The sequence below is a fragment of the Cervus elaphus genome, chromosome 3, assembly GCF_910594005.1.
Source record: "Cervus elaphus chromosome 3, mCerEla1.1, whole genome shotgun sequence".
NCBI lineage: Eukaryota > Metazoa > Chordata > Mammalia > Artiodactyla > Cervidae > Cervus > Cervus elaphus.
Genome location: NC_057817.1, coordinates 47,918,822 through 47,943,352, shown reverse-complemented (window position 1 = coordinate 47,943,352; position 24,531 = coordinate 47,918,822). Strand labels below are relative to the sequence as shown.

General features: G+C 38.3%; 1 protein-coding gene across 2 annotated transcripts in view; it reads left to right on the top strand.

Annotated features, from left to right (window-relative positions):
* SRGAP1 (SLIT-ROBO Rho GTPase activating protein 1) overlaps positions 1-24,531 on the top strand; it is a 295,080-nt gene that overhangs the window by 199,241 nt on the left and 71,308 nt on the right. For both annotated transcript variants that reach the window (XM_043888221.1, XM_043888212.1), the window contains exons 5-8: positions 1,804-1,986; positions 2,461-2,589; positions 18,528-18,749; positions 20,698-20,799. In XM_043888221.1, the coding sequence (XP_043744156.1) occupies positions 1,804-1,986; positions 2,461-2,589; positions 18,528-18,749; positions 20,698-20,799 (636 nt within the window). The remainder of the gene's footprint in view (positions 1-1,803; positions 1,987-2,460; positions 2,590-18,527; positions 18,750-20,697; positions 20,800-24,531) is intronic.

The window sequence follows — 24,531 nt, the reverse complement described above, 5'->3', positions numbered from 1 at the left end:
TTTTACGTATAACCTATGGAAAAAAAAGCAATTGGGTTCCACCTAAATAAATATATTTATTCTAGTGATGCTTGGAGCCCTCAGACTATTTTAAAGCTCATATTTGAAACAAGAAAAATCAAGTTCCTTACTTTAAAACATTACATCAATCTCTTGAACACAGTTATACCTTAGTTATAAAGTTAGCTCTGGATAACTTACAGTCATTTACAGATGAAATAAAATCTGTTTTATGTGGATGAGAATTTGACATCATTTTTGAGAATGTACTCGCACTGATTACTTGGTTGCTGAATTTTCAGATATTCCTTGAGACATTAGCTGCATTGGAATCACCATACCTTTCAACTTTTTTTAATTAAAAAAATTTAAATTAGGGTTAATTATATATTTATAATATACATGGGAAGGATACATTACAAAATTTCATCTTCTGTATATTCCTATATCTATTAAAATGCAAATTACATGTACCATTTCTAAGAGAAACAAGATACACTATATATGAAGGGTTTTAAACACAATTTTATTTATAAAAAGCAATAAGTGAAATATTCTAAAATGTTCAATAATAGAGAATTGGTATAAGGAAATATTATACAGATCTTTTAGAGGAATGTTTTGTGGTATAGAGAAATGTTGATATTTTTAAGAGGAAAAGGATGTAGGAGACTAAAAATTACATAGTATGATCCAGATTTTTTTTGAAGGAGAAGTGATATATGTCATTTTAAAATGAAGAAGAGTATGTGTGTGTGTGTGTGTGTGTGTGTGTTTTCATAGAAAAAAGACTGAATAGCAGTGTACCAAAATCATATGCTTTTTTATTTTTTACTTTTTATTTTACTTTGTTTTTTCAACATGTTTTCTACATTGAACATAAAATATTACTTTGTGCTTAAGAAAAGTTTTTTTCCCTAAAACCATATATGAACCTTACATTTACGTTTTATATTTTGACAAGTAGATTTTAAGCAATATAGTCCTTTTAGTAAGGGCTATACTTATTCTGTGAAGAAAGCTGAGCACCGAAGAACTGATGCTTTTGAACTGTGGTGTTGGAGAAGACTCTTGAGAGTCCCTTGGACTGCAAGGAGATCCAACCAGTCCATCCTAAAGGAGATCAGTCCTGGGTACTCATTGGAAGGACTGATGCTGAAGCTGAAACTCGAATACTTTGGCCACCTCATACGAAGAGTTGACTCATTGGAAAAGACCCTGATGCTGGGAGGGATTGGGGGCAGGAGGAGAAGGGGATGACAGAGGACGAGATGGCTAGATGGCATCTCCGACTTGATGGACATGAGTTTGGGTAAACTCCGGGAGTTGGTGATGGACAGGGAGGCCTGGCGTGCTGCGGTTCACGGGGTCGCAGAGTCAGACATGACTGAGAGGCTGAACGGGACTGATACTTATTTGGAGTTTTTTGTAATTCCGAAGTTTAGCTAAAATTTATCCGTGTGTGATGGTTTATTCTGCAAATTAATAATTCAGAGGAGATTTTAGAGAAACACTTTCAAGCTTCAGGGAACTTTTTAAGTACACTGAAAGTACACACAAGACTCTGTCAATCATTTTTTCATCACAGTCTGTTCCTAAATGCCTCTTCCTGGCAGGTGAATCTGCATATTTCTGTTTGCTTTATGTAAAAGGAACAGTGTATCTGTTATCTATTTTACTAACAATCTGGCTCAACCTCTGCCAGTTGGAAGGTGATATCTTTAACATACACGTCATATAATGGTTTCCATTCCCTAAGTTACAGACGAACATCTTTTAACAATTTGGGTCACATTTTCATAGGTGATGAAAACATACCATATGTATCACGCCGAGAGCATCAGCGCAGAGAGCAAACTGAAAGAGGCTGAGAAACAAGAAGAGAAGCAAATTGGCAGGGCTGGTGATCCAGTCTTCCATATTAGACTGGAAGAGAGACATCAGCGGCGAAGCTCGGTGAAAAAAATTGAAAAAATGAAGGAAAAAGTAAGTAAAACTAAACTGTAGAGCCCTTCTGCCCTCCCTGGAGGTGACAAACCTAGAAAGAGTGATTTAACAGCTGATAGACACACGTTGTAAATTACTGTGAAATGACATGCATTTCCTCCCATGGGGATGAAAAATGTTTAAGAAACATAAAAATCATGTAATAACAGCTGGACATTGTTTAGTGGTAAATGCCAAGTATCTAGTACACAATGTAGAGAATTTTGAATATTAACAAAACAGATTTCATTGCAAATGGGCCTGACGCCCAAATACATTGTTGCTATTCCCCGTCGCTGGGCAATTTTCATTTATTTAAATCAGATTCAAATTGTACTTTTCTCAAAGGACTTGGAAGGTCATTTATATATGTAGAATAAATCGTTTAGATGAATAGAAATTCATGTATGTTTCCCTGTCTGATTTTAAAATGACTATTGTTTATCCCAATTCGTGGATCTTCTTCATTTCCAGAGACAAGCAAAATATTCGGAAAACAAGCTTAAGTCGATTAAGGCACGGAATGAATATCTCCTAACCCTTGAAGCAACCAATGCCTCAGTTTTCAAGTATTATATTCATGATCTTTCAGATTTAATTGATGTAAGTACTTGAAGTTTTTATATTTTTCACATCAAGGTGGAGTTAGCAATAACCCTTTTTCCTTGATTCTAAAATACTGTCATTTATTAAAACAATGTTATTTTATGTAATTCTCGGTGGAGGGGGAATGCTGCAAATTACACTGCATAGGATTTATTGTTGTTGTTCAGTCGCTAAGTCGTGTCCAACCCTTTGCGACCCCATCTATTGCAGCACACTGGGTTTCCCTGTCCTTTACCATCTCCCAGAGTTTGTTCGAACTTATGTCCATTGGGTCAGTGATGATGCTATCCAGCCATCTCATCTTCTTTCATCTCCTTCTCCACCTGCCTTCAGTCTTTCCCAGCATCAGGGTCTTTTTAGTGAGTTGGCTCTTCACATCAGGTTTCCAAAGTATTGGAGCTTTAGCATCATGCCTTCCAATGAATATTCAGGGTTGATTTCCTTTGGGATTGACTGGTTTGATCTCCTTGTATGCACTAAGATACTACAAATTTTAAGATGCACGTGAAACACTGTGCACCCTAAAACCACTGAAGAATAAGCTAGGAAGTTCTGTAAAGCTGTCAGTATCCAGAAAACTAGCTGGGAAGGGACTCCAGGCATTTTCAAATGATGCAGTAGCACAGCCCTAACTTCATTCATTGATTTAAAATATATTTATTGAGCCCCTACTATTATGAGATGCTAAGGCTCTGAAAAGCTATAAATATACAGTTCTTTTTTTTTTTTTTTTTTACTTTATTTGGCTGCACTGGGTCTTTAGTTGCAGCCTGCAGAATTCTCAGTTGCAGCATGTGGAATCTAGTTCCCAGACCTAGGATCAAACCCAGGCCCCCTGCATTGGGAGCTCAGAGTCTTAGCCTCTGGATCACCAGGAAAGTCCCTAAATGTACACTTCTCACCCCTTGGAATTTAAAGTGGAAAAGCCAGGTGTGAAGCGAATGACCATGCAAATGATTGCTTTATGACAATTGTGATAGATACTGTGAAGCAAAATAGAATACACAGAAACCACTTTTATTATCTAACAGGATATGATATAAAAACACTAACTGGGCTCATTTGGAAATCTGCAAGTAGGAATGGCTACACACTCCAGGATTCTTGCCTGGAGAATTCCATGGACAGAGGAACCTGGAGGGCTACAAATGGGTCACAAAGAGGCAAACACAACTGAGTGACCAACACTTTCACTTTTCAAGTATTTAACTATTATTATGTTCATATAATGTTTACTACCAACTCTGGCCGTCAGCATCATTCATCCTTTCAATCAGAAATTGTCCAATGAGTAGCCCAATCATAGTGCTAACACTGTAGAAGATGCAAAGATGAAATAGACAAAAATCCTGTGTCCAAAAACACCAGCATCTGAAAATAAAAGATAAAGAGTGATGTCAGTACAGAGTCATCTGCTGGAATTTTACTCATATTCTGCCTTGCAGTGATTGAATTCAGTGATGATAATATAAAATTATTTTCTGTGGCTCATAGTGTGATGTAAGTACAGAGTTATCTGCTGGAATTTTACTCATATTCTGCTTTGCAGTGATTGAATTCAGTGATGATAATATAAAATTATTTTCTGTGGCTCATAGTGTATCATAGTTTAGACATATAGTAGTTTAAGGCAACTATTTTTGTAGTGAGTTAAGTCTACATATTTAGCTATTAGTTATTAAACATTTACTTACTTGACTGCATCAGGTCTTAGTTGCACTTAATTATTTTAAATACAGAAGCTTTAAAAAAAATTGTTTTTTTTCTTCTAGCACTCTGATGAAATAAAAGGATTTTTTTTTCTGCTAGATTGCTGTTAGTTTTCCTGAATAAAAATTTTTAAAAAAATTCTGAGCCCTATTTTCAAACTTAGATCTGTAAGGATTCTGCAAAATAGATGGGATATAGAACTAACTCTGTGTAACAACTCTGCTTGCTTGTTTTTTTTGTTTGTTTGTTTTTTTGCCTATTTTGCTCTTTTTTTTTCCCATTTTTATTCGTTGGAGGCTAATTACTTTATAGTATTGTAGTAGTTTTTGCCATACATTGACACGAATCTGCCATGGATTTACATGTGTTCCCCATCCCGATCCCCCCTCCCGCCTCCCTCTCTATCCCATCCCTCTGGGTCTTCCCAGTGCACCAGCCCTGAGCACCCGCTTGCTTGTTTTGTTTAGGGCTTATTTTAGTGACTGGAGTATTTGGCTAAACTCAAGCCAATTTAGTATGAGGATAAGTTAATCTTGAAAGGAAGTGTGAAAGTGTCAGTCCCTCAACCGTGTCTGACTCTTTGCGACCCCATGGACTGTAGCCCACCAGGCTCCTCTGTCCATGGGATTCTCCAGGCAAGAATACTGGAGTGGGGTGCCATTCCCTTCTCCAGCGGGTCTTCCCCACCCAGAGATAAAACCCAGGTCTCCTGCATTGCAGGCAGATTCTGTACCATCTCAGCCACCAGGGAAGTCCCTGATCTTGAAAAGTACTTCTTTAATACCTACAAGGTGCCAAGCACTGTTCTTGATAATGGGGATCCAGCCATAAACAGAGTCCTCACCTCCGTGGTGTTTTGTACTAGCTGGGGAGACAAGCCATAAACAATGTACATTATCTGTATGTGATATGTGTGTAATATGGGCATATTTAATATGTATATAAATTAATGCTTATTGTAGTACATTGTAATAGTAACAGTGCCGTGAAGAAAAATAAACTAGAGCCATGGGGGTGCTTTTTTTGACGATGTGGTCAAAAAAGCCTGATGTTTGAGCAGAAAAGTGAGCTGCAAGCTTTATTGCCAACAGGGAAGAAATCACTCATACAGAAGGACTGGCAAGTCTACAGGTATAGAGTTGGAGGTGTGTTTGGCAAGTTCAAGGTGCTGGAGGAATAGCAAGAGGCCAGGATGGCTGGAGTGGAGCGAGTGAGGAAAAGGTGCTGGGAGTGAAGGGAGGCAGAAGCCCAGTCATTTAGGGGTCTTGGGGCAAGGAAAAGAGGCTAGATTTTGTTCTTAGTTTGAGGTGAAGCCATAGAAGGGTTTTAAACAAGGGTTTTAAGCCTTTGAAGGGTTTTAAGCAAGGAAGTGACATCACCTAGTTTACATTTGAAAGACTCACTCTGACTTCTGGGTAGAAAATAGGCTAAGGTGGGTGAGGAGGACAAGTGTGAAAAATGCAAGCTATATCTAGAGTCTGCTTTTCCAGGCTAGAGATGATGCTGCCTTGGACTGGCATGATGGTGATAAACCTGTGAGAAGTGTTTGGATTAAAAATGTATTGAAAACAGAACTAAGAGAAAATTAGAGTGGTGGGGGTTTTATTTTTTTGTTTGTTTGTTTTTTGAAAAGGATAAAAATTACTCCTAGCTCAGGTCTTGAATAACTAGGTTAATGATAATACCCGTTGCTGACATGGGGACCCTGGAGAGGAGCAGTATTTCTGCTACATCATCTATTGATAGTAAGGTTGAGATACCAATGGAGCATCCATATGGAGATGTTCGGTAGCATCGATACTATTAGGATATATAGGACAAGAAGAACATGTCAAGTTTATATGAGTCACCATCATGTTTGTAGATATTTATTGACCTCTTACTATGTGACAGGCACCTAGGTTTCTAAGCATAATCTCATCTAGTCATTATAACTTTGTGAGGTAAATACTATTTTCTCCGTTTTATAGATTTAGAGAACTGACTGAGGCTGAGCTACACCGTGTAACTTCCCCAACGTTACACAGCTATGTTGGGTTTCAAACTCAGACTTTAACCTCTAGGTTGAAATAATTCTGTTTTAAATAAATAATAGTTAAATATGCCAACTGTTTTCAAATAGCTGAATTTTTTTTAAAGATCAGCCTTAAACTTAAAATGTGAACAGTTAAAAGAAAATAAATAAAATGTGAACAGTTCTCAAATGCTACAACTTAAATATGAATTTTAAAAGAAATGATGTGAAATTGGTATTAATATATTGTCATATTCAAAAGAAACTGAGTACTCTTAGTGAGAATTCTAATTCCTATTCGTTGACTCACTTTTAAGGCAATCAGAGTGTGACTCTGTACTTTCTGAAATGGCTGCTTGTTTTCCAGGAATCCAATTTGCATATATAGTGGTAATCCTAAAAATCATTAAGCTTGACCTTTCATAGTGAAAAAGAAACTGATTATAATGCAAAGGCAACTGGAATCTTTTATGCTTTATGAGCCTATTTAGCAAAACGCCTTTTATACTGAGCTATCTAATAATTATTAGAAGGGTCGTTATAACCTCTAGTGAGAAAAAGTTAAGACAATATTTTTAATGTGCTTTAAAACATTTTGTATGTGAAAGGACACAGAAGATACTAAATATCTTGATTAGATCAAAGCATTATACATAGTCAAAGAATTCAAGTTGAGACCTTTTTTACACAAATCTCCAGTCTCCCAAGGCTTCTGCTCAAGTCTGTATCTGTCTCATAAATTTTCTATGATAGATGATGATGAATTGATATTTAAAAAGTCATATAAATTTTCCATAGAATTTATATTTTAAAGCTAGTCTTTGTATTATGATAGAAGCAGTACATTATTATAGATATCTAGAAAATACTAGAAGCAAAAATAAAATGATCACATAGTTACTGCCTAAAATGGTCACTATTAAAATGTAGACTTTTTCTGTGTCCACGCATACATTTTTAGATCGTACAGAGAGTACAAAATCACATTTTACAAACGGCTTTATAACTCACTTTGTCTAGTCATTGATCTCCATCCTTCCATTTCAGAAAATTTCCATTTCATCTGATAACCAGACTGTATTCTCATCTGTGACCCCCCAAAATGTTTCTCAGCTGGTATGTTAAGACCAGATCCAATTTAGGGTCACACATTGCATCTGTGTGATGTGTCCCTTCAGTCTGTTTTTATCCAGCCAAGTCCCTTGTTGAAGAGACAGTTGTTGAGGAGACAGTCATTTCAGAGAAAGTCCCAGCCTCTCAATTTGTGTGATAAGTTGTTGTGGTGTTATTTAGCCCATTTCTCCATCCCCTCTATTTCCTACAAAGCAAACACACATCCATAGACTTTATGGATTCAAGTTAAGCACTTTGCAACGGAATACATCATGGGTGGTATTGCTGCATTTTAAGTAGGTGTATAACAACATAAGTTTAATGCACCAATAGTAATATTGAAACTGATCAGTAGCTTACAGTGGTATATCTCTGATTCCTCCATCATAGAGTTTAGTTTTTTCTCCTTGCAACAGACTCTGGATATTCTTAAACCTCTTGAATTTGGATTTTATTAAATTGCTGATGTGCTCAGTCGTGGCCAACTCTTTGCGATCCCATGGTCTGTAGCCTGTCAGGTTCCTCTGTCCATGGAATTTTCCAGGCAAGAATACTGGAGTGGGCCGCCATTTCCTTCTCCAGGGGAATCTACTAATTTCTTACTCAGCAACATCTGAGCAATAATTTACTCTTGGTCAATGAAATGCTTTCTTAAGAGTACGAATTGTTGTTCAGTTACTCAGTCATATCCGACTCTTTGCCACCCCATGGGCAGGGAAGCACACCAGGCTTCCCTGTCCTTCACTGTCTCCCAGAGTTTGCTCAAATTCATGTCCACTGAGTCAGTGATGCCATACAATGGTCTCATCCTCTGTCGTCCCCTTCTCCTGCCCTCGATCTTTCCCAGCATCAGGGTCCTTTCCAATGAGTAAGTACATCAGGCAGCCAAAGTATTGGAGCTTCAGCTTCAGCCTCAGTCCTTCCAGTGAAAATTCGGGTTGATTTCCTTTAAGATTGACTGGTTTGATCTCCTTGCTGTCCAAGGGACTCTCAAGAGTCTCCTCTAGTGCCACAGTTTGAAACCATCAATTCTTCGGTGCTCAGCTTTCTTTATAGTCCAACTCTCACATCTGTATAAGACTCCTGGAAAAACCATAGCTTTGACTAGATGGACTTCTGTCAGCAAAGTGATGTCTCTGCTTTTTAATATGCTCTGTAGGTTTGTCATAGCTTTTCTTCTGAGGACAAGCTCCAAAAATCACTGTGGGCAGTGACTGCAGCCATGAAATTAAGATGCTCGTGTCTTCATTTCACTACAGTCACTCAGTTGTATCTAACTCTTTGCAACCCCATGGACTGCAGCACGCCAGGCCTCCCTGTCCATCACCAACTCCCAGAGCTTGCTCAAACTCATGTCCATTGAGTTGGTGATGCCATCCAACTATCTCATCCTCTGTTGTCCCCTTCTTCTCCCACCTTCAATTTTTCCCAGCATCAGGGTCTTTTCCAATGAGTCAGTTCTTCGCATCAGGTGGCCAAAGTATTGGAGTTTCAGCTTCACCATCAGTCCTTCCAATGAATACTCAGGACTGATTTCCTTTAGGATGGACTGGTTGGATCTCCTTGCAGTCCAAGGGACTCTCAAGAGTCTTCTCCAACACCACAGTTCAAAAGCATCAATTCTTTGGTGCTCAGCTTTCTTTATAGTTCAACACTCACATCTATACAAGACAACTGGAAACACCATAGCCATGACTAGATGGACCTTTGTTGGCAAAGTAATGTCTCTGCTTTTTAATATGCTGTCTAAGTTGGTCATAGCTTTTCTTCCAAGGAGCAAACGTCTTTTAATTTCATGGTTTCAGTTACCATCTGCAGTGATTTGGAGCCAAAAAAAATTAAGTCTCTCACTGTTTCCATTGTTTCCCCATCTGTTTGCCATGAAGTGATGGGACCAGATGCCATGATCTTAGCTTGCTCCTTTGGAAGAGTATAAGTTAATAATGACAATTTAAGAAAATATTTTCAGATACTTCAGACTATTAACTTATATATCTTTGTCACCTTATTTAATGGAATCCTCTTTTGTTAATTACTACAGGTCTAAAAACTTTAATAATTCAGCACTTTGATAGTAAATTTCAAGTCTTTCCTATAGACATGGAGATGATCTAATGTTTTTATGTTAATTTAATAATTCAAATTTTACCTGTTTTAGTTAAACTTCACCTTTACCTATCAATGTTAAGTTTGGCTACTCCAGATACTGTGTTATCTTTAGGGAGATGGGAAGGGTTTGCATTGAGGGAGGAGGGAGGCAGAGGAATTATGAAATATCTCTAATGCTTTATTTATTTGAAAGAATGCAGTTGCCCTTTGTTTCTGTGGGAAATTGGTTCCAGGACCCCCCCATGGATATCAAAATCCAAAGGTTCTCAAATCCCTTAGAGTTAGTCAGCCCTTCATATCCATGGATGTGACACCCACAGATATGGAGAGCTTACTGTATATGTTTGACACTTATCTGTAAATTTGGCATGTTTTACATTTAGAAACAGAAAAAGCAGAGAGTTAGAAAACATCATAAAAACCAGCCTGAAATATTTTAATCTAAAGTACACCAGTGTACTTGAACTTGCCAGTTTTTAAATTATGATTTATCTTTTTGTACAGAGTTTTAAATAGTCTTCCTTTGTACACCAACCCCCATTGTGTATTACCTGTGATTTCTACTTTTGAGTTTTTTATCATGCAAGAAAAAATATTGTGAATATTTACAATGTTTTCACGATCTTGCATAGTTGGCAATTGATAACTAATTTGGTAACAGTTTTGTTTACTCTTATCTTTCAACAACTCTTTTCTCAACTATGTTATCCGTTCAATATTTAATTATAATAAATACAAATGGTACAAATACTGTACCGTCAGCTCTTGAAAGCCTAGACTAATTGAGCAAAAATATTCCCTGGTGGCTCAGATGGTAAAGAATCTACCTGCAATGCCGGAGACCTGGGTTCGATCGCTGGGTTGGGAAGATCCCCCTGGAGGAGGGCATGGCAACCCATTCCAGTATTCTTGCCTGGACAATCCCCATGGGCAGAGGAGCCTGGGGTCTACAATCTGTGGGGTCATGAAGAGTCGGACACGACTGAGTGACTAAGCTTAGCACATTAGAGAGAGCCTATTAGCTGTTCTCTACGTGTTCACAGTGCCTTGGCATTTGTCACTGTGCTTTGGAGCAGGAGTTCACAAACTCTCTGTAAGGGGTCAGATAGCAAATATTTTAGACTTTGTGAGCCTTACGGTCTTTGTCCCTACTCAAGTCTAGTGCGGAAGTAGCCACAGATAGTAAGTAAGCACATGGACGTGGTTGTGTTGCAATCAACCTTCATCTATTATGTCAGGTCATGGGCTGGATTTTGCTCATAGGCCAGTTGGCTGACCTCTGCTTTATAGAATGAACTGAGGGTTAGTTAATCCAGAGGGTCATTTAAGCAGAAGACTGTTAAAATTCCTCTATGTAGAAAGTTCTAAGTAAATTTTAGTTTGTCGAGTGAACAGTATCTTATTTTGGCATCAGTTGGGAAGTGAACAAAGTTAATTTTATAGTCAGGTTTTTATTATGTCATTCTAAAAAATTAATATGAATTGCAAGTATTGGGCAAAGGAAATTTAATTGATTTGGGAGTTTAACGGCATATTATAGAGTAAAATAGATTGTAGTTTCGAAAATAATAGATTTTGTATCTGTTGTCATTAAATATCTCCAACGTTAAGTGCGGAAGAGACCATAGCTAATTATTCTTTAAAAATTAGGTTGTATTACAACCAGAAGAAAAACCATACAAGCAGCAAATATTTTTGATTGATTGCTAAAATGTTTAAGTGATTGTGATTTGCTAAGAGAATAGAGTTAGGGAGAGTACAAGTCTTAATGCTAGGAATCTCTGATCTGGAATTATATTCACCACTCTGTATATCTCAAATTCTTAAAACAACTGGTTTTAAGATTGCCGAACTGATAATGTAGCCTCTCTCAGTCCAGTTCTACACCTACCCACCTTCAAAAGGCAGTCAGGGAAACAAAATCCTCAACAGTAAGACTCTATTAATGCTTTGTCCCTGAGCACCTGCCCTGTAATAATAAAATATTTGTCATCCTTTCAGTACAGTTTTGCAGTCTCCAGTTACTCCCAATAAAAGTTTACGATCACTTTGAAGCTTGAAGGATAAATCTTACTGTTACAGAATCCCCCTACTCCAGCTAATTTTCTTGGTAGAGATTTCTGTCATGTGTTTTGTTAGCCATTTGTACAGAATAAGATTGAAATTAGGTTATATATTTTGCATGCCATGTTTATTTTTATCATTTCTAAATCATCAGCTAAATCATCATCAAAACTTTTATCCTCACACATATGTTTAATTAAAAAGCAACTTATTCAGAGTTCAGATTTTCCTTAATTAGTTTGACTTTTCCCCCAGTACATAATAGTATTAAGATTTATCCGTGAAAACCTGCCAAATTTTAATATTGCAGTCCCCATTAGGCCTGAACTCTTATTAGGAAAATTATAAAGAGATCATGTTAAATGGGTTAGGCCAGTGTAGTTATCATGTAAATTGATGTATGAATGTTTTTATCCCTTCATAGAAGAAAGGGTATTTAAAAACTGAAATGAGTTGGGTGACCGAAGTGGATGGCCTTAAACATTCCTTCCAAGGGAGGTGCCACAGGCCTTTGTTAAAGAATTGCATCCACCTGGTTCCACCACAGCAGAGGCTGCTGTTTCTCAGACTCCAGTGCTGGCTTTTCCATCTCAGCTATACCTCTGAGTGTTCAAAGTTGCCTAAGACATGATCCTTGGGTGTTTTTTCTCTTGGTCCTTTGCCTCAATACTATCTTATGGTCCTTATGGTATCTTATCTTATTTTTACTACCAGCCTTCATCATCTTCCTGGGCTTCATATATGCATGTCCACTACCCCCTGGATATCTCTATCCAGATGTATACAGGCGTCTTGAACGTTTGTCCCTGTTATCATCATCCTCTGCACACATAACTTTTTCTTACCCATTGTTTACATCTCAGAAAATGATACCACATTCCACTCAGTTGCCCAGGCCAAAAACTCAGTTCTCTCATTCCCCACATGTAAATGCGTGAACATAATCATATTATCTCTCCGTCCGAAATATCCCAAACCTTGGTATTTCTCACTCCCTCATTCTCATTCTCCTAGACAAGGCCTCTTCATCTCTTACCTGGCCTTAGGAAAGATGTTCAGCTTCACTAAGACCTTCCAATCAATAGTTCATTCTCTTTCCAAGAAACCAAAGTACTAAAAAAGATAAATCAGACCTGTAACCCCTATTTTAAAACTCTTCATTAGAATAAAATTCAAGCTGTTCACCGAGACCCTATGTGAACTGGCACTCACCTGCCACTCCGCGTCATCTCCTGCAACATTCCTCTTGGTCCGCAAGCTTCAGGCCTTTCTGTTACCCGCACACACTCAGCTTTTTCTTGCCTGGGGCCTTTCTCATGTTTTGTCTAGAGCACTCTTTGTTTCAGAGCTTTCCAAGACTGATTCCTTCTTTTCATTCATGTGGCATCCAGCTGCCCTGTATAAAATAGCAGCACCCTTTCCCCCTAGCACTCCCTGTTCCTCTGACTTGTTTTCTTCATGGCATGTACCACCTGACCTGTATTTATTGGGGCTTGCTTGATTTGTTCTCTCTCCTCTCTTGTGATTTGACTCAGGGTAGTTACAGAGGTTTGACCTGTGGGAAAATGAATCCAGTGCAGCTCCTCTAAAGGAAATGATTGCCCCTATGGATGGGAGCTGTATTAGGCAACAAAAGATTTTTCAGCCTCCTCCTGGGCTCCGGCTTATGCAATCTCAGTTCTCCTCCTCTTGTTTCCTACTTTGTATCCGTTCCTATCACACAAATGTACCATCTTGACCTCTTCCTTGCTAAAGAGAAATTCCAAACATTTGCTAAATGCTTGGCTGCAGTTGTTAAAGCAGGAATAAAAATTAAATTGTCGGCTCTGGGTTGTCAGGAACCCAGACATGGAAACAGGCATGTAAAATTTGCTTGTAGTTTAGACATCCAGTTCAATCCCACAAGATGCCTCTCTGTCACAAAATGTGTCAGTGGTATCTCGGGTGAAAGCTAGAGGAGAGATTAGTGAAGGACGAAGAAGAACTCAACTTTCTTCATTTGGCATCTACTGTAAAAGCGCTGAGCATGTCTATTTCTGGTCCTTGGAAAGCTACCCATCATCATGTGAAAGCTGTGTTTTGCAGTTCAGTTTGCTTGGGTTGCACTATTTTTCAGAGAGACTCAAAAAAAGACAGGGTAGACCGAGTCCTTACCCAATATCCATGGTTCTGGAATGGCCAAAGCCAAGCTTATTAAAAGGAGTGATGATGTTAAGATAGAATACTTCTACGCGGGTTGCTTCCCTCTCCATTCTCATGACAACCACTTAATTTTGGAGTCACATACAGGCTGGAGGCTGCTTTACAAATGACATTGGCCATTACTGTTCCGGAAGCATGTATGTGGGACTTATTTCCCATGGAGTTCTATTATGGTAATCCCATCTAAGTCCAAACTTCCACCCCACTAGGGTTCCTCATGTCGTGGAGTTTATTTCCCCCCAAAACAAGTTATCTCCTTGAACAGCCATGATCCAGTTATACCTAACATTCTGGCATTATATCCACCAAGTATATACTTCAACTGATCTCTCAACCTTTGGGGTAAGAGAAAGTATTTGTCACAGGCCACAATACCTAAATTTTATCTTCATTTTTTTATCCTATTTGCAACTCTTTTGCCTAAGGCAATTAGCCTTACTGTGGTGATTTAGACTAATGCCTAGTGGAATCTATCTTGGCAGCTCATAGGATGTGAAAAAAAAAAAAAAATACACCCTTCAACTTCCAACAGTCTTTCTTTCCCCAGCTTTAATCCATAATTTAATATATCCATTCAGAGATTTTTCATCCATCAAACAACACTATTTTGTTTTCATGAAACATTTTATTGGTTTCTTATGTATTTTCATCATTAAATGCACTTGGGTTATAATTCAACTCTTTGTTCAAAAACTGGCTTTTCATATTGTCATTAATAATTCATAAGCTCCATAGAATTACTTTAGGCCTTTTAACCAAGTATCTTGAATCTTAACATATCCAGTGTCATTTTCGCTTCTAATTTAGAAAAAAAAAAATGATTGTGACAGGCCTTGCTGTCTCAGGAGACCTTGAATAAGAATTTTATTCCTGTTTCTTGTTTCTTTTAAAGTTCAGGATGGTTTAAAAACCTGGAGTGTAGAAAATGCTGCTTATCACAAGTAACAAAAACATGCCAGCTACATGACCTCACAGACTAAAAAGTACCGGTAAAGGTCAGAGGAGGAAAGTTTCCATCAAAGTTCGTCACAGATCTAAGTGTTGTTCTCAAAGTCCCAGAGGCACCCCCAGTCAGTTACTAAACTGCATGCATGCATGCTTCTCCCTAAATTATTAGGAAACCATAATGAATTCAAAGGTCTCTTACTGGGATCAGACCCACCAGGTTTGCCTGGCTGAACTGGATGTAGAAACATGCCCCGGTACTTTTAGAATCTTGACATTTACTCCCCTAAAGAAGCCACACTTAGAAATTTGAAGAGTGAACTAAATCTGGAAATAATGATAATTTGGTATGTATTTTTCAGAGCTGTAATTCAAGTAGATAGTTGGGGTTGAATTTCTTTCTTCCTCTTTTTCCTTCATTCTTCTGTTTTTTCCTTTCTCTTTTACAATGAAAAGAGACCTGGTTTTTTTGGAGGGGAGGAAAAGACTTTTCTCTGGATTGTTTCTTTCCTCTCAATATCAATTTTCTCTTAAGTTCCATTGGGATCTGTACTCATAAAATAAAGCAGCTTATACGATCTGCTTCATTAAAGTCAAGTTGAATCTGATTCTTTTAGAATGGTAGGGTGTGTTGAAGCACTAGAATATCTCAAAGAAATGAGGCCATTTTCTTTACAAATTCATGTTTTTCTAAGATGAGGGGTTATTGAAAGAATAATTTTCAGTCCCTCTGATGTATATAAAACTGCTACACAGAACCATTATGGATTTTTGAGGAATAAGAGGAACAAAAGAGGACTTTGCTCATCCAAGGCTAGAATTTTTTAATCAAGTGAAAATCAGTCTCTGTATTTGAGAGCAGCTGATTCCACTGGAAATGTATTAATGCAGAGGCTGATTGTCACATTTCACAACTGTGTTTTACTTGCGTTTGTAATTGTGATGTGGCAACTACTGTCTGCCCTTTTACATCAAGAAATTTTTAATCACGTCGATTCTCTGACCTGGAGAAATGGCACCCCGAAGGACAGAGTAAAGACCCTTGACTGCTTCAGTGCGGGGCTTCTCCGACTTAGTGCGTGTGTGAATCAACATGTGGATTTCTTTTTTAAACTTCAGATTCTAGATCAGTCTATCAGGGGTGGGCCCTAGAGTCTGCATTTTCTAACAAGCTCCAGGCGATACTCATGCTGCTGGGCCACAGACCACACTTTGAAAAGCAAGACTTTAGAATATGTTTATGTAAAAATTCCAAGTTGAAGCATTCTGAAATTGGAGGGGGAGGGTGGAATCAAGGGTGTTAGCATGTCTAAGGACCGGCCATTGATTAAATCCTGGTCCCCTGGAGAAGGGCGTGGCAACCCACTCCAGTATTCTTGCCTAGAGAATCCCACGGACAGAGGAGCCTGGTGGGCTACAGTCCACGGGGTCGCAAAGAATCAGACATGATGGAAGTGACTTAACACAACAAGGACAGGCCAGTGATTAAATCTGTACCTTCATAAAGCACGAAACAAGTTGTGTGTTACCTAAGTGTCAAGTACTAACACTCTTTTAGTAGCAAACACACGAACAGCTTAAACTTGAATTCCTTGAGAATGGAGATTATATTTTACTAAGTTCTAGTCCAGTGGTGTCCAGCCTTTCTGGCACCAGGGATCGGCTTCATGGAAGACAAAATCTTTCCACAGACTTGAGCGGGGGATGGTTTCAGGATGATTCAAGCACATTATATTTACTGTGTACTTTTTTCCTGTTATGATTACATCAGCTCAACCTCAGATCATCAGGCATTAGATCCTGGAGGTTGGGGACCCCTGTTCTTAGTCTTCATATTCCTAGAGCCTAGCAAATGCCCAGGAATCTATAGATGGCCAATTAGTGAGCTGAACTGAATTGAATCAAGTTGAATTGATTGAATTTCATGAGAACTGTAAAAGAATGACCTGCTTTTGTATATTTAAAACCACTAGTTTTATATTTGTATTGCTTTTATGTACAGATTTAATACTCTGTCAGTAATTTATAATTGACCAATATTCATACTTGTTTTCCTTTTAAAAGTATACCCTTAAAATGCAATGTGAAAAAATAAATATAAATCAAAGGTAGTGAAGATTCAAGAAACCAAAGCCCTGGTATGCCCAGGAGTATTAAACAAAATTCTATCTCCAGTAAAAGGACTTTGACAATCATTTCTTATTTAAAAATTTTATTCTGGAGGTAAGAAAGTAGGCATTCCTGGGGTGTTTAGGCAGATTCAAACCTGTTCTTCCCATTTCTGAAAGAGTATACTTTAATATTGTCTTCAGTAAATTATACAGATATCAAAATGTTACAGTTAGTATGTTTGCATCCTAGAAGGATTTCAGAAAATCACTGTATCAATTTCAGTCTACATGAACAAACTTGAATGCTATTTTTTATTATTTCCTTTCAATATTTGATTTTTCTTCTTGTATTTTTAATAGCTTTATTGAGATATAATTCACATACCCTACAGTTAACTCATTAAAAATTCACAGTTGGCTTTTATTATATTCACAGAGTTGTATATATATTGCCACAAAACAATTTTAGAACATTTTCATTACTCCAAAAAGTCCTGTACTCCTTAGCCATCACTTCCTAATTCCTTTATCCCCTAATTTTTCTTCTGTCTCTGGGCAACTACTAACTTACTTTCTGTCTCTATAAATTTGCCTGTTCTGGACATTCATATAAATGGAGCCATACGATGTGTGGTCTCTTGTGACTGACTCACTTAGTATACTATTTCAAGGCTGATCCATGTTGTAGCATGTTATCAATACTTCATTCTTTTTATGACTGTATAATATTTCCTTTGGAGAAGGAAATGGCAACCTACTCCAGCATTCTTGACTGGAGAATCCCATGAACAGAGGAGCCTTGTGTGCTGCCGTCCATGGGGTTAGATAAAGAGTTGGACACAACTGAGCAACTCAACAACGATATTTCCTTTGGTTGTTTATTTGTTGTTGGGCATCTAGGTTATTTCCATTCAGTTGTTAATAATGCCACTATAAACATTCATGTACAAGTTTTTGTGTGAAAGTATATTTTTATTTGTCTTGTATATATACCTAAGAGTGGAATTGCCAAATCATATGTTAACTCTGTGTTTATTAACCTTTTGACCTGTCAGACTCTTTTCCAAAGCGGCTGCAATGCTTTACATTCCCATCAGCAATGTATGAGGATTCCAGTTTCTCTACATCCTCCCCAGTCCTGTTATTATCTTTTTGATCATAGCTGTCTTAGTGGTATCTCAGTGTGGTATCTCTTAGTGGTATCTCAGTGTGTGCATTTCCCTGATTACTTATCATGTTGAGTATCTGTTCACATGCTTATTGACCATTTATATTTTTTTTTTCTTTTTGGGGAAATATCTAGCAGATTCATTGCCCATTTCTTAGTTGGGTTGTCTTTTTATTATTGAGTCATCAGAGGTCTTTATATTATCTAGATACCAATTCCTAATTGGATAACATGATGAGAAAAATATTTTTCCCATTCTGTGGGTTTTCTTTTTACTTGATAGTGCCCTTTGAAACACAAAAGTCTTCAAATATGATGAAACCCAATTTATTTTTTCTTTTGTTGTTTGTGTTTTGATACTGATCCAAGAAACCAAGGCCAGTTGAAAGGTGATGAAGGGTTTACTCCTAAGAATTTTATAGTTTTCTAGCTGTCACATTTTGGTCTTTGATCGATTTTTAGTTAATTTTTGTATATGATTTCCTTTTATTTTTTTAAGTGCTGTGATCTTGGCTACCATGCAAGTCTAAACAGAGCCCTGAGAACATATCTCTCTGCGGAGTATAACCTTGAAACCTCCAGACATGAGGGCTTAGACATTATTGAGAATGCAGTTGACAATTTGGAGCCCAGGAGCGATAAGCAGAGATTCATGGAGATGTACCCTGCTGCATTCTGCCCACCAATGAAGTTTGAGTTTCAGTCTCACATGGGTGATGAGGTCAGTATTTGAGTATTTTAATAATAATGAATTGTCTCTAAACTTACATTACTCTTCCCCTGCTGTACCCAGCAGTTTAAGAATTCTTAGTTGATTTCTCACTCCTGCCTTTGCATGGGGTCTTAGCATAACACTCTGTGATCAGCCGCTATCACTTTTTAAAGCAAGGGTCAAACACTCCAGTGCCTCCAGAGACCAAAGAGATGGAGGTGCAAACTGGCTTGCCTGTAAGCACTAAACTGTTGAAGGATAATTAGTGAGTTCTTCCTTTCCCTCAAGATATTCAAATATAAGTTTAAAACAAAACATTTTGTTGGCCTAATAGAAGCTATCTGAAGACTTCTTATAATCCTGATTTAAAGATCCCCATAAAGAAAAATAATTACAAATGGCAGGAAAATGAAAGAGAGGAAAAAAGATACAAAACATTTTTTTAAGACTCAAGTCATCTCCAGACTGTTAAAATGAGCATTAGAAACAATGTATTATCTTAGGTTCTTCATGTGAATTTAGCTTTGTCTTATTCTGTGCAAGGAGAGAATCCATTTAAATCATTTATGAGTTACAGTGGTATATTTATTGTCTGTGAACAGGAGGAAACAAGAAAAACCAATTATTGGAGCATGCTATATAGCACTCAGTGTCCCAGCTGTGCAAAATGATACTCATAGATTAAAAACTCAATTTTAGCTTATTGTGGTGACAGTATGTTTTTAAAAATAGATGTTAATTATAATTTCCATGGCAGATTTCTTCTTTAATGCCATAATTTCTTTGGAACACCTAATGTTAAAATTTAAAAGATATGTATGTATGTACCTGATGTATTTCCAACCTAATTTTATTTTTGCTTGATTTGGTAGAGTGAATTACTTGATTAAAAGTGATAAGCAGTTTTTATGCCAGTAGCACATGAATTTTACGGGCGAGTGGCTTATCCCACACAGAGTTTTATTTCTAAAACCAATTGGTTACTGTTTTAATCTTTTGGTTATGGACGGATATGCTAAACACAGAATGATAAAATGTCACAGACAAGTGATTTCAATTGGGTTCAAAGTTTTTACTTTTTTATTTTAATATAATAAGCCTCTTGCCCTTTTTTAGGGCCAGTTCTGCCTGTGAGCAATAGTGTCTATGATGTGTCTTAGAGACTCCGTAAAAGGAAACCCTCATCTGCCAAGACCATTTCTGTAACCAGAAAGATGAGAAGAAATTGTTTGTTTCTAATCTGATTCTATTATAATTAAAAGTCTCTATTTTTTTTTTTACCCTAATTGAGATTGTAGCCAAAATATCTTTCTCCCAAAGCCTAAGACTGGTGACTTTTTCAGTTTAATGATTTGGCTGGTAATTGGCAAGAAAAGCCATGGGTGAAAGATACAAAAAATAGCACTTTTTCTGAGTTTTCAGTGTGTGCCAAGCAGTGCTGTAAGTGCTTCATGAACATCATCCCATTTTCATCCCCACCACAAGCCTATGTTAAAGGTACTCTTACTGTCCCCATTTTACAGACAAGGAAACTGAGGTTTAGTAACTTACCACAGTCACCCAGCTGACTGTCATCGGTGGGCTCTGCCACCTGCCCTACTTTGCCGGCATGACCATACGTTTGGATCACCCTTCACACTGCCAGGTACTTATTCCACGAGATGGGCGTCAGCATCAGAGCTCCATCACCAGCAACTGCCCCGTTCTTCACGGGAGGCTTCCTACAGCTGCTCTCTGCCCAGTCTTATCCAGGCCAAGCAGCCGCATCCCACTCTCACCACTTACATAAACAAGTTCATATTTAACACTGGAGTGTTGAGGTGGCTGTTAAAACTAAAATATGTCATTGGACTCTTGAAGGGACCCGCGATTCGCGCAGCCTTTTCGTGGGAGAGCCGTGCCTCGGGAGCCTGGCTGCAGCACGCCCCGTCCTAACTGCTCTCTGATTGCCTGATAGGTGTGCCAGGTCAGCGCCCAGCAGCCCGTCCAAGCGGAGCTCATGCTGAGGTACCAACAGCTGCAGTCCCGCCTGGCCACGCTCAAGATCGAGAACGAGGAGGTAAGCGTGCTTTCTGCCCCCACGAGTAACCTAATTCTGATGTAAACTGGGAGACGTTTTCACTTGACCTAAGCATTTAATGGTGTAACTGTGATCTCTTCATCATGCATTTTCAGCTAAAACAGGGTTCCTAAAATACTCCTTATAGAGGATAAATGCAAAGGTTCTGCATTCCACCGTGAAAGTATTAGTCACTCAGTTATGTCCAACTCTGTGTGACCCCATAGACTGTAGCCCACCAGGCTCTTCTGTCCATGGGATTTCCCAGGCAGGAATACTTGAATGGGTTACCATTTCCTTCTCCAGGAGATCTTCCAGACCCAGGGATCAAACCGGGTCTCCTGCATTACAGGCTAGCTCTTTAGCATCTGAGCCTCCAGGGAAGACCATAGATGACTACTTTACCAGGGACTCACTACATCCATATAACACACCTTTTATTCTTAAATACTGAAGGTGGTTCCCTATAGATTATCAAATCCAACATATGCTTCAAGAATCTACATGAATATGTGGAAAGAAATGCCTGATGTATTAATTTAATCCTAATTTTTTAAATTAACATAAATTTTTTATGCTTTTTTTGTATCATTAGATTTTTGATATTGAACATGGCATTACTGATACAATTAGTACAAAGTAGTATTTTAACACAGTACTTGTGGTAAAACAGTTATCCTCCAATTAAAAATAAAAGTTAAAAAAATAGTATTTGAATGGGAGGATAAAACTGTTTATTTGCTGACATTACTGGACTTAAATGGATAGAACATTAAATGTGAATTATAAATACATGTTGAACCAGAAAGAAGTTGTACTGTTCAGCTGCCTGTTTCTGAAATTAATTTAATTAAATCCACATTCTCCTTGAATAAAAATCAGAACCAAAATGTTTCTTGTGTTAATCAAGGTACTCACTTGTAACTTCAGTTCAGTGCAGTTCAGTCACTCAGTCGTGTCCGACTCTTTGCGACCCCATGAATCGCAGCACGCGAGGCCTCCCTGTCCATCACCAACTCCCAGAGCTTACTCAAACTCGTGTCCACTGAGTAGGTGATGCCATCCAACCATCTCATCCTCTGTCGTCCCCTTCTCCTCCTGCCTTCCATCTTTCCCAGCATCAGGGTCTTTTCCAATGAGTCAACTCTTCACATGAGGTGGCCAAAGTATCAGTTTCAGCTTCAGCATCAGTCCTTCCAATGAACACCCAGGACTGATCTCCTTTAGGATGGACTGGTTGGATCTCCTTGCAGTCCAAGGGACTCTCAAGAGTCTTCTCCAACACCACAGTTCAAAACCATCAGTTCTTCCACACTCAGCTTTTTTTACAGTCCAACATTCACATTCATACAAGTCCACTGGAAGAACCATAGCCTTGACTAGACGGACCTTTGTTGGCAAAGTATTGTCTCTGCTTTTTAATATGCTGTCTATATTGATCATAACTTTCCTTCCAAGGAGTAAGCATCTTTTAATTTCATGGCTACAATCACCATCTGCAGTGATTTTGGAGCCCAAAAAGATAAAGTCTGACACTGTTTCCACTGTTTCCCCATCTATTTGCCATGAAGTGATGGGACCAGAGGCCATGATCTTAGTTTTCTGAATGTTGAGCTTTAAGCCAACTTTTTCACTCTCCTCTTTCACTTTGATCAAGAGGCTTTTTAGTTCCTCTTCACTTTCTGCCATAAGGGTGGTGTCATCTGCATATCTGAGGTTATTGATATTTCTCCCAGAAATCTTGATTCCAGCTTGTGCTTCTTCCAGCCAAGCATTTCTCATGATGTACTCTGCATATGAGTTATATAAGAAGGATGACAATATACAGCCTTGATGTACTCCTTTTCTTATTTGGAACCTCTGTTCCATGTCCAGTTCTAACTGTTGCTTCCTGACCTACATACAGGTTTCTCAAGAGGCAGGTCAGGTGGTCTGGTATTCCCATCTCTTTCAGAATTTTCCATAGTTTATTGTGATCCACACAGTCAAAGGCTTTGGCATAGTCAATAAAGCAGAAATAGATGTTTTTCTGGAACGCTTTTGCTTTTTTGATAATCTGACAGATGTTGGCAATTTGATCTCTGATTCCTCTGCCTTTTCTAAATCCAGCTTGAACATCTGGAAGTTCACAGTTCATGTATCGCTGAAGCCTGGCTTAGAGAATTTTGAGCATTACTTTACTAGCGTGTGAAAGTGAGTACAATTGTGTGAAAATTTGAGCATTCTTTGGGATTGCCTTTCTTTGGGATTGGAATGAAAACTGACTTTTTCCAGTCCTGTGGCCACTGCTGAGTTTTCCAAATTTGCTGGCATATTGAGTGCAGCACTTTCACAGCATCATCTTTCAGGATTTGAAATAGCTCAACTGGAATTCCATCACCTCCACTGCTTTGTTTGTAGGGATGTTTTCTAAGGCCCACTTGACTTCACATTTCAGAATGTCTGACTCTAGGTGAGTAATCACACCATTGTAATTATCTGGGTCGTGAAGATCTTTTTTGTACAGTTCTTCTGTGTATTCTTGCCACCTCTTCTTAATATCTTCTGATTCTGTTAGGTCCATACCATTTCTGTCCTTTATTGAGCCCATCTTTGCCTGAAATGTTCCCTTGATATCTCTAATTTTCTTGAAGAGATCTCTAGTCTTTCCCATTCTGTTGTTTCCCTCTATTTCTTTGCATTGATCGCTGAGGAAGGCTTTCTTATCTCTCCTGGCTATTCTTTGGAACTCTGTATTCAAATGGGAATATCTTTCCTTTTCTCCACACTTCTCTTCTCTTCACAGCTATTTGTAAGGCCTCCTCAGACAACCATTTTGCTTTTTTGTATTTCTTTTCCTTGGGGATGGTTTTAATCCCTGTCTCCTGTACAGTGTCACAAACCTCCATCCATAGTTAATCAGGCACTCTGTCTATCAGATCTAATCCCTTAAATCTATTTCTCACTTCCACTGCATAATCATAAGGGATTTGATTTAGGTCATACCTGAATAGGCTAGTGGTTTTCCCTACTTTCTTCAGTTTCAGTCTGAATTTGGCAATAAGGAGTTCATGATCTGAGCCACAGTCAGCTCCTGGTCTTGTTTTTGCTGACTGTATGGAGCTTCTCCATCTTTGGCTGCAAAGAATATAATCAATCTGACTTCAGTGTTGACCGTCTGGTGATGTCCATGTGTAGAGTCTTCTCTTGTGCTGTTGGAAGAGGGTGTTTGCTATGACCAGTGCATTCTCTTGGCAAAACTCTATTAGCCTTTGCCCTGCTTCATTCCATACTCCAAGGCCAAATTTGCCTGTTACTCCAGGTGTTTCTTGACTTCCTACTTTTGCATTCCAGTCCCCTATAATGAAAAGGACATCGTTTTTGGGTGTTAGTTCTAAAAGGTCTTCATAGAACCATTCAACTTTAGCTTCTTCAGTGTTACTGGTTGGGGCATAGGCTTGGATTACAGTGATATTGAATGGTTTGTCTTGGAAACGAATAGAGATCATTCTGTCATTTTTGAGATTGCATCCAAGTACTACATTTTGGTCTCTTTTGTTGACCATGATGGCTACTCCATTTCTTCTAAGGGATTCCTGCCCACAGTAGTAGATATAATGGTCATCTGAGTTAAATTCACCCATTCCAGTCCATTTTAGTTCGCTGATTCCTAGAATGTCGATGTTCACTCTTGCCATCTCCTTTTGACCACTTCCAATTTGCCTTGATTCATGGACCTAACATTCCAGGTTC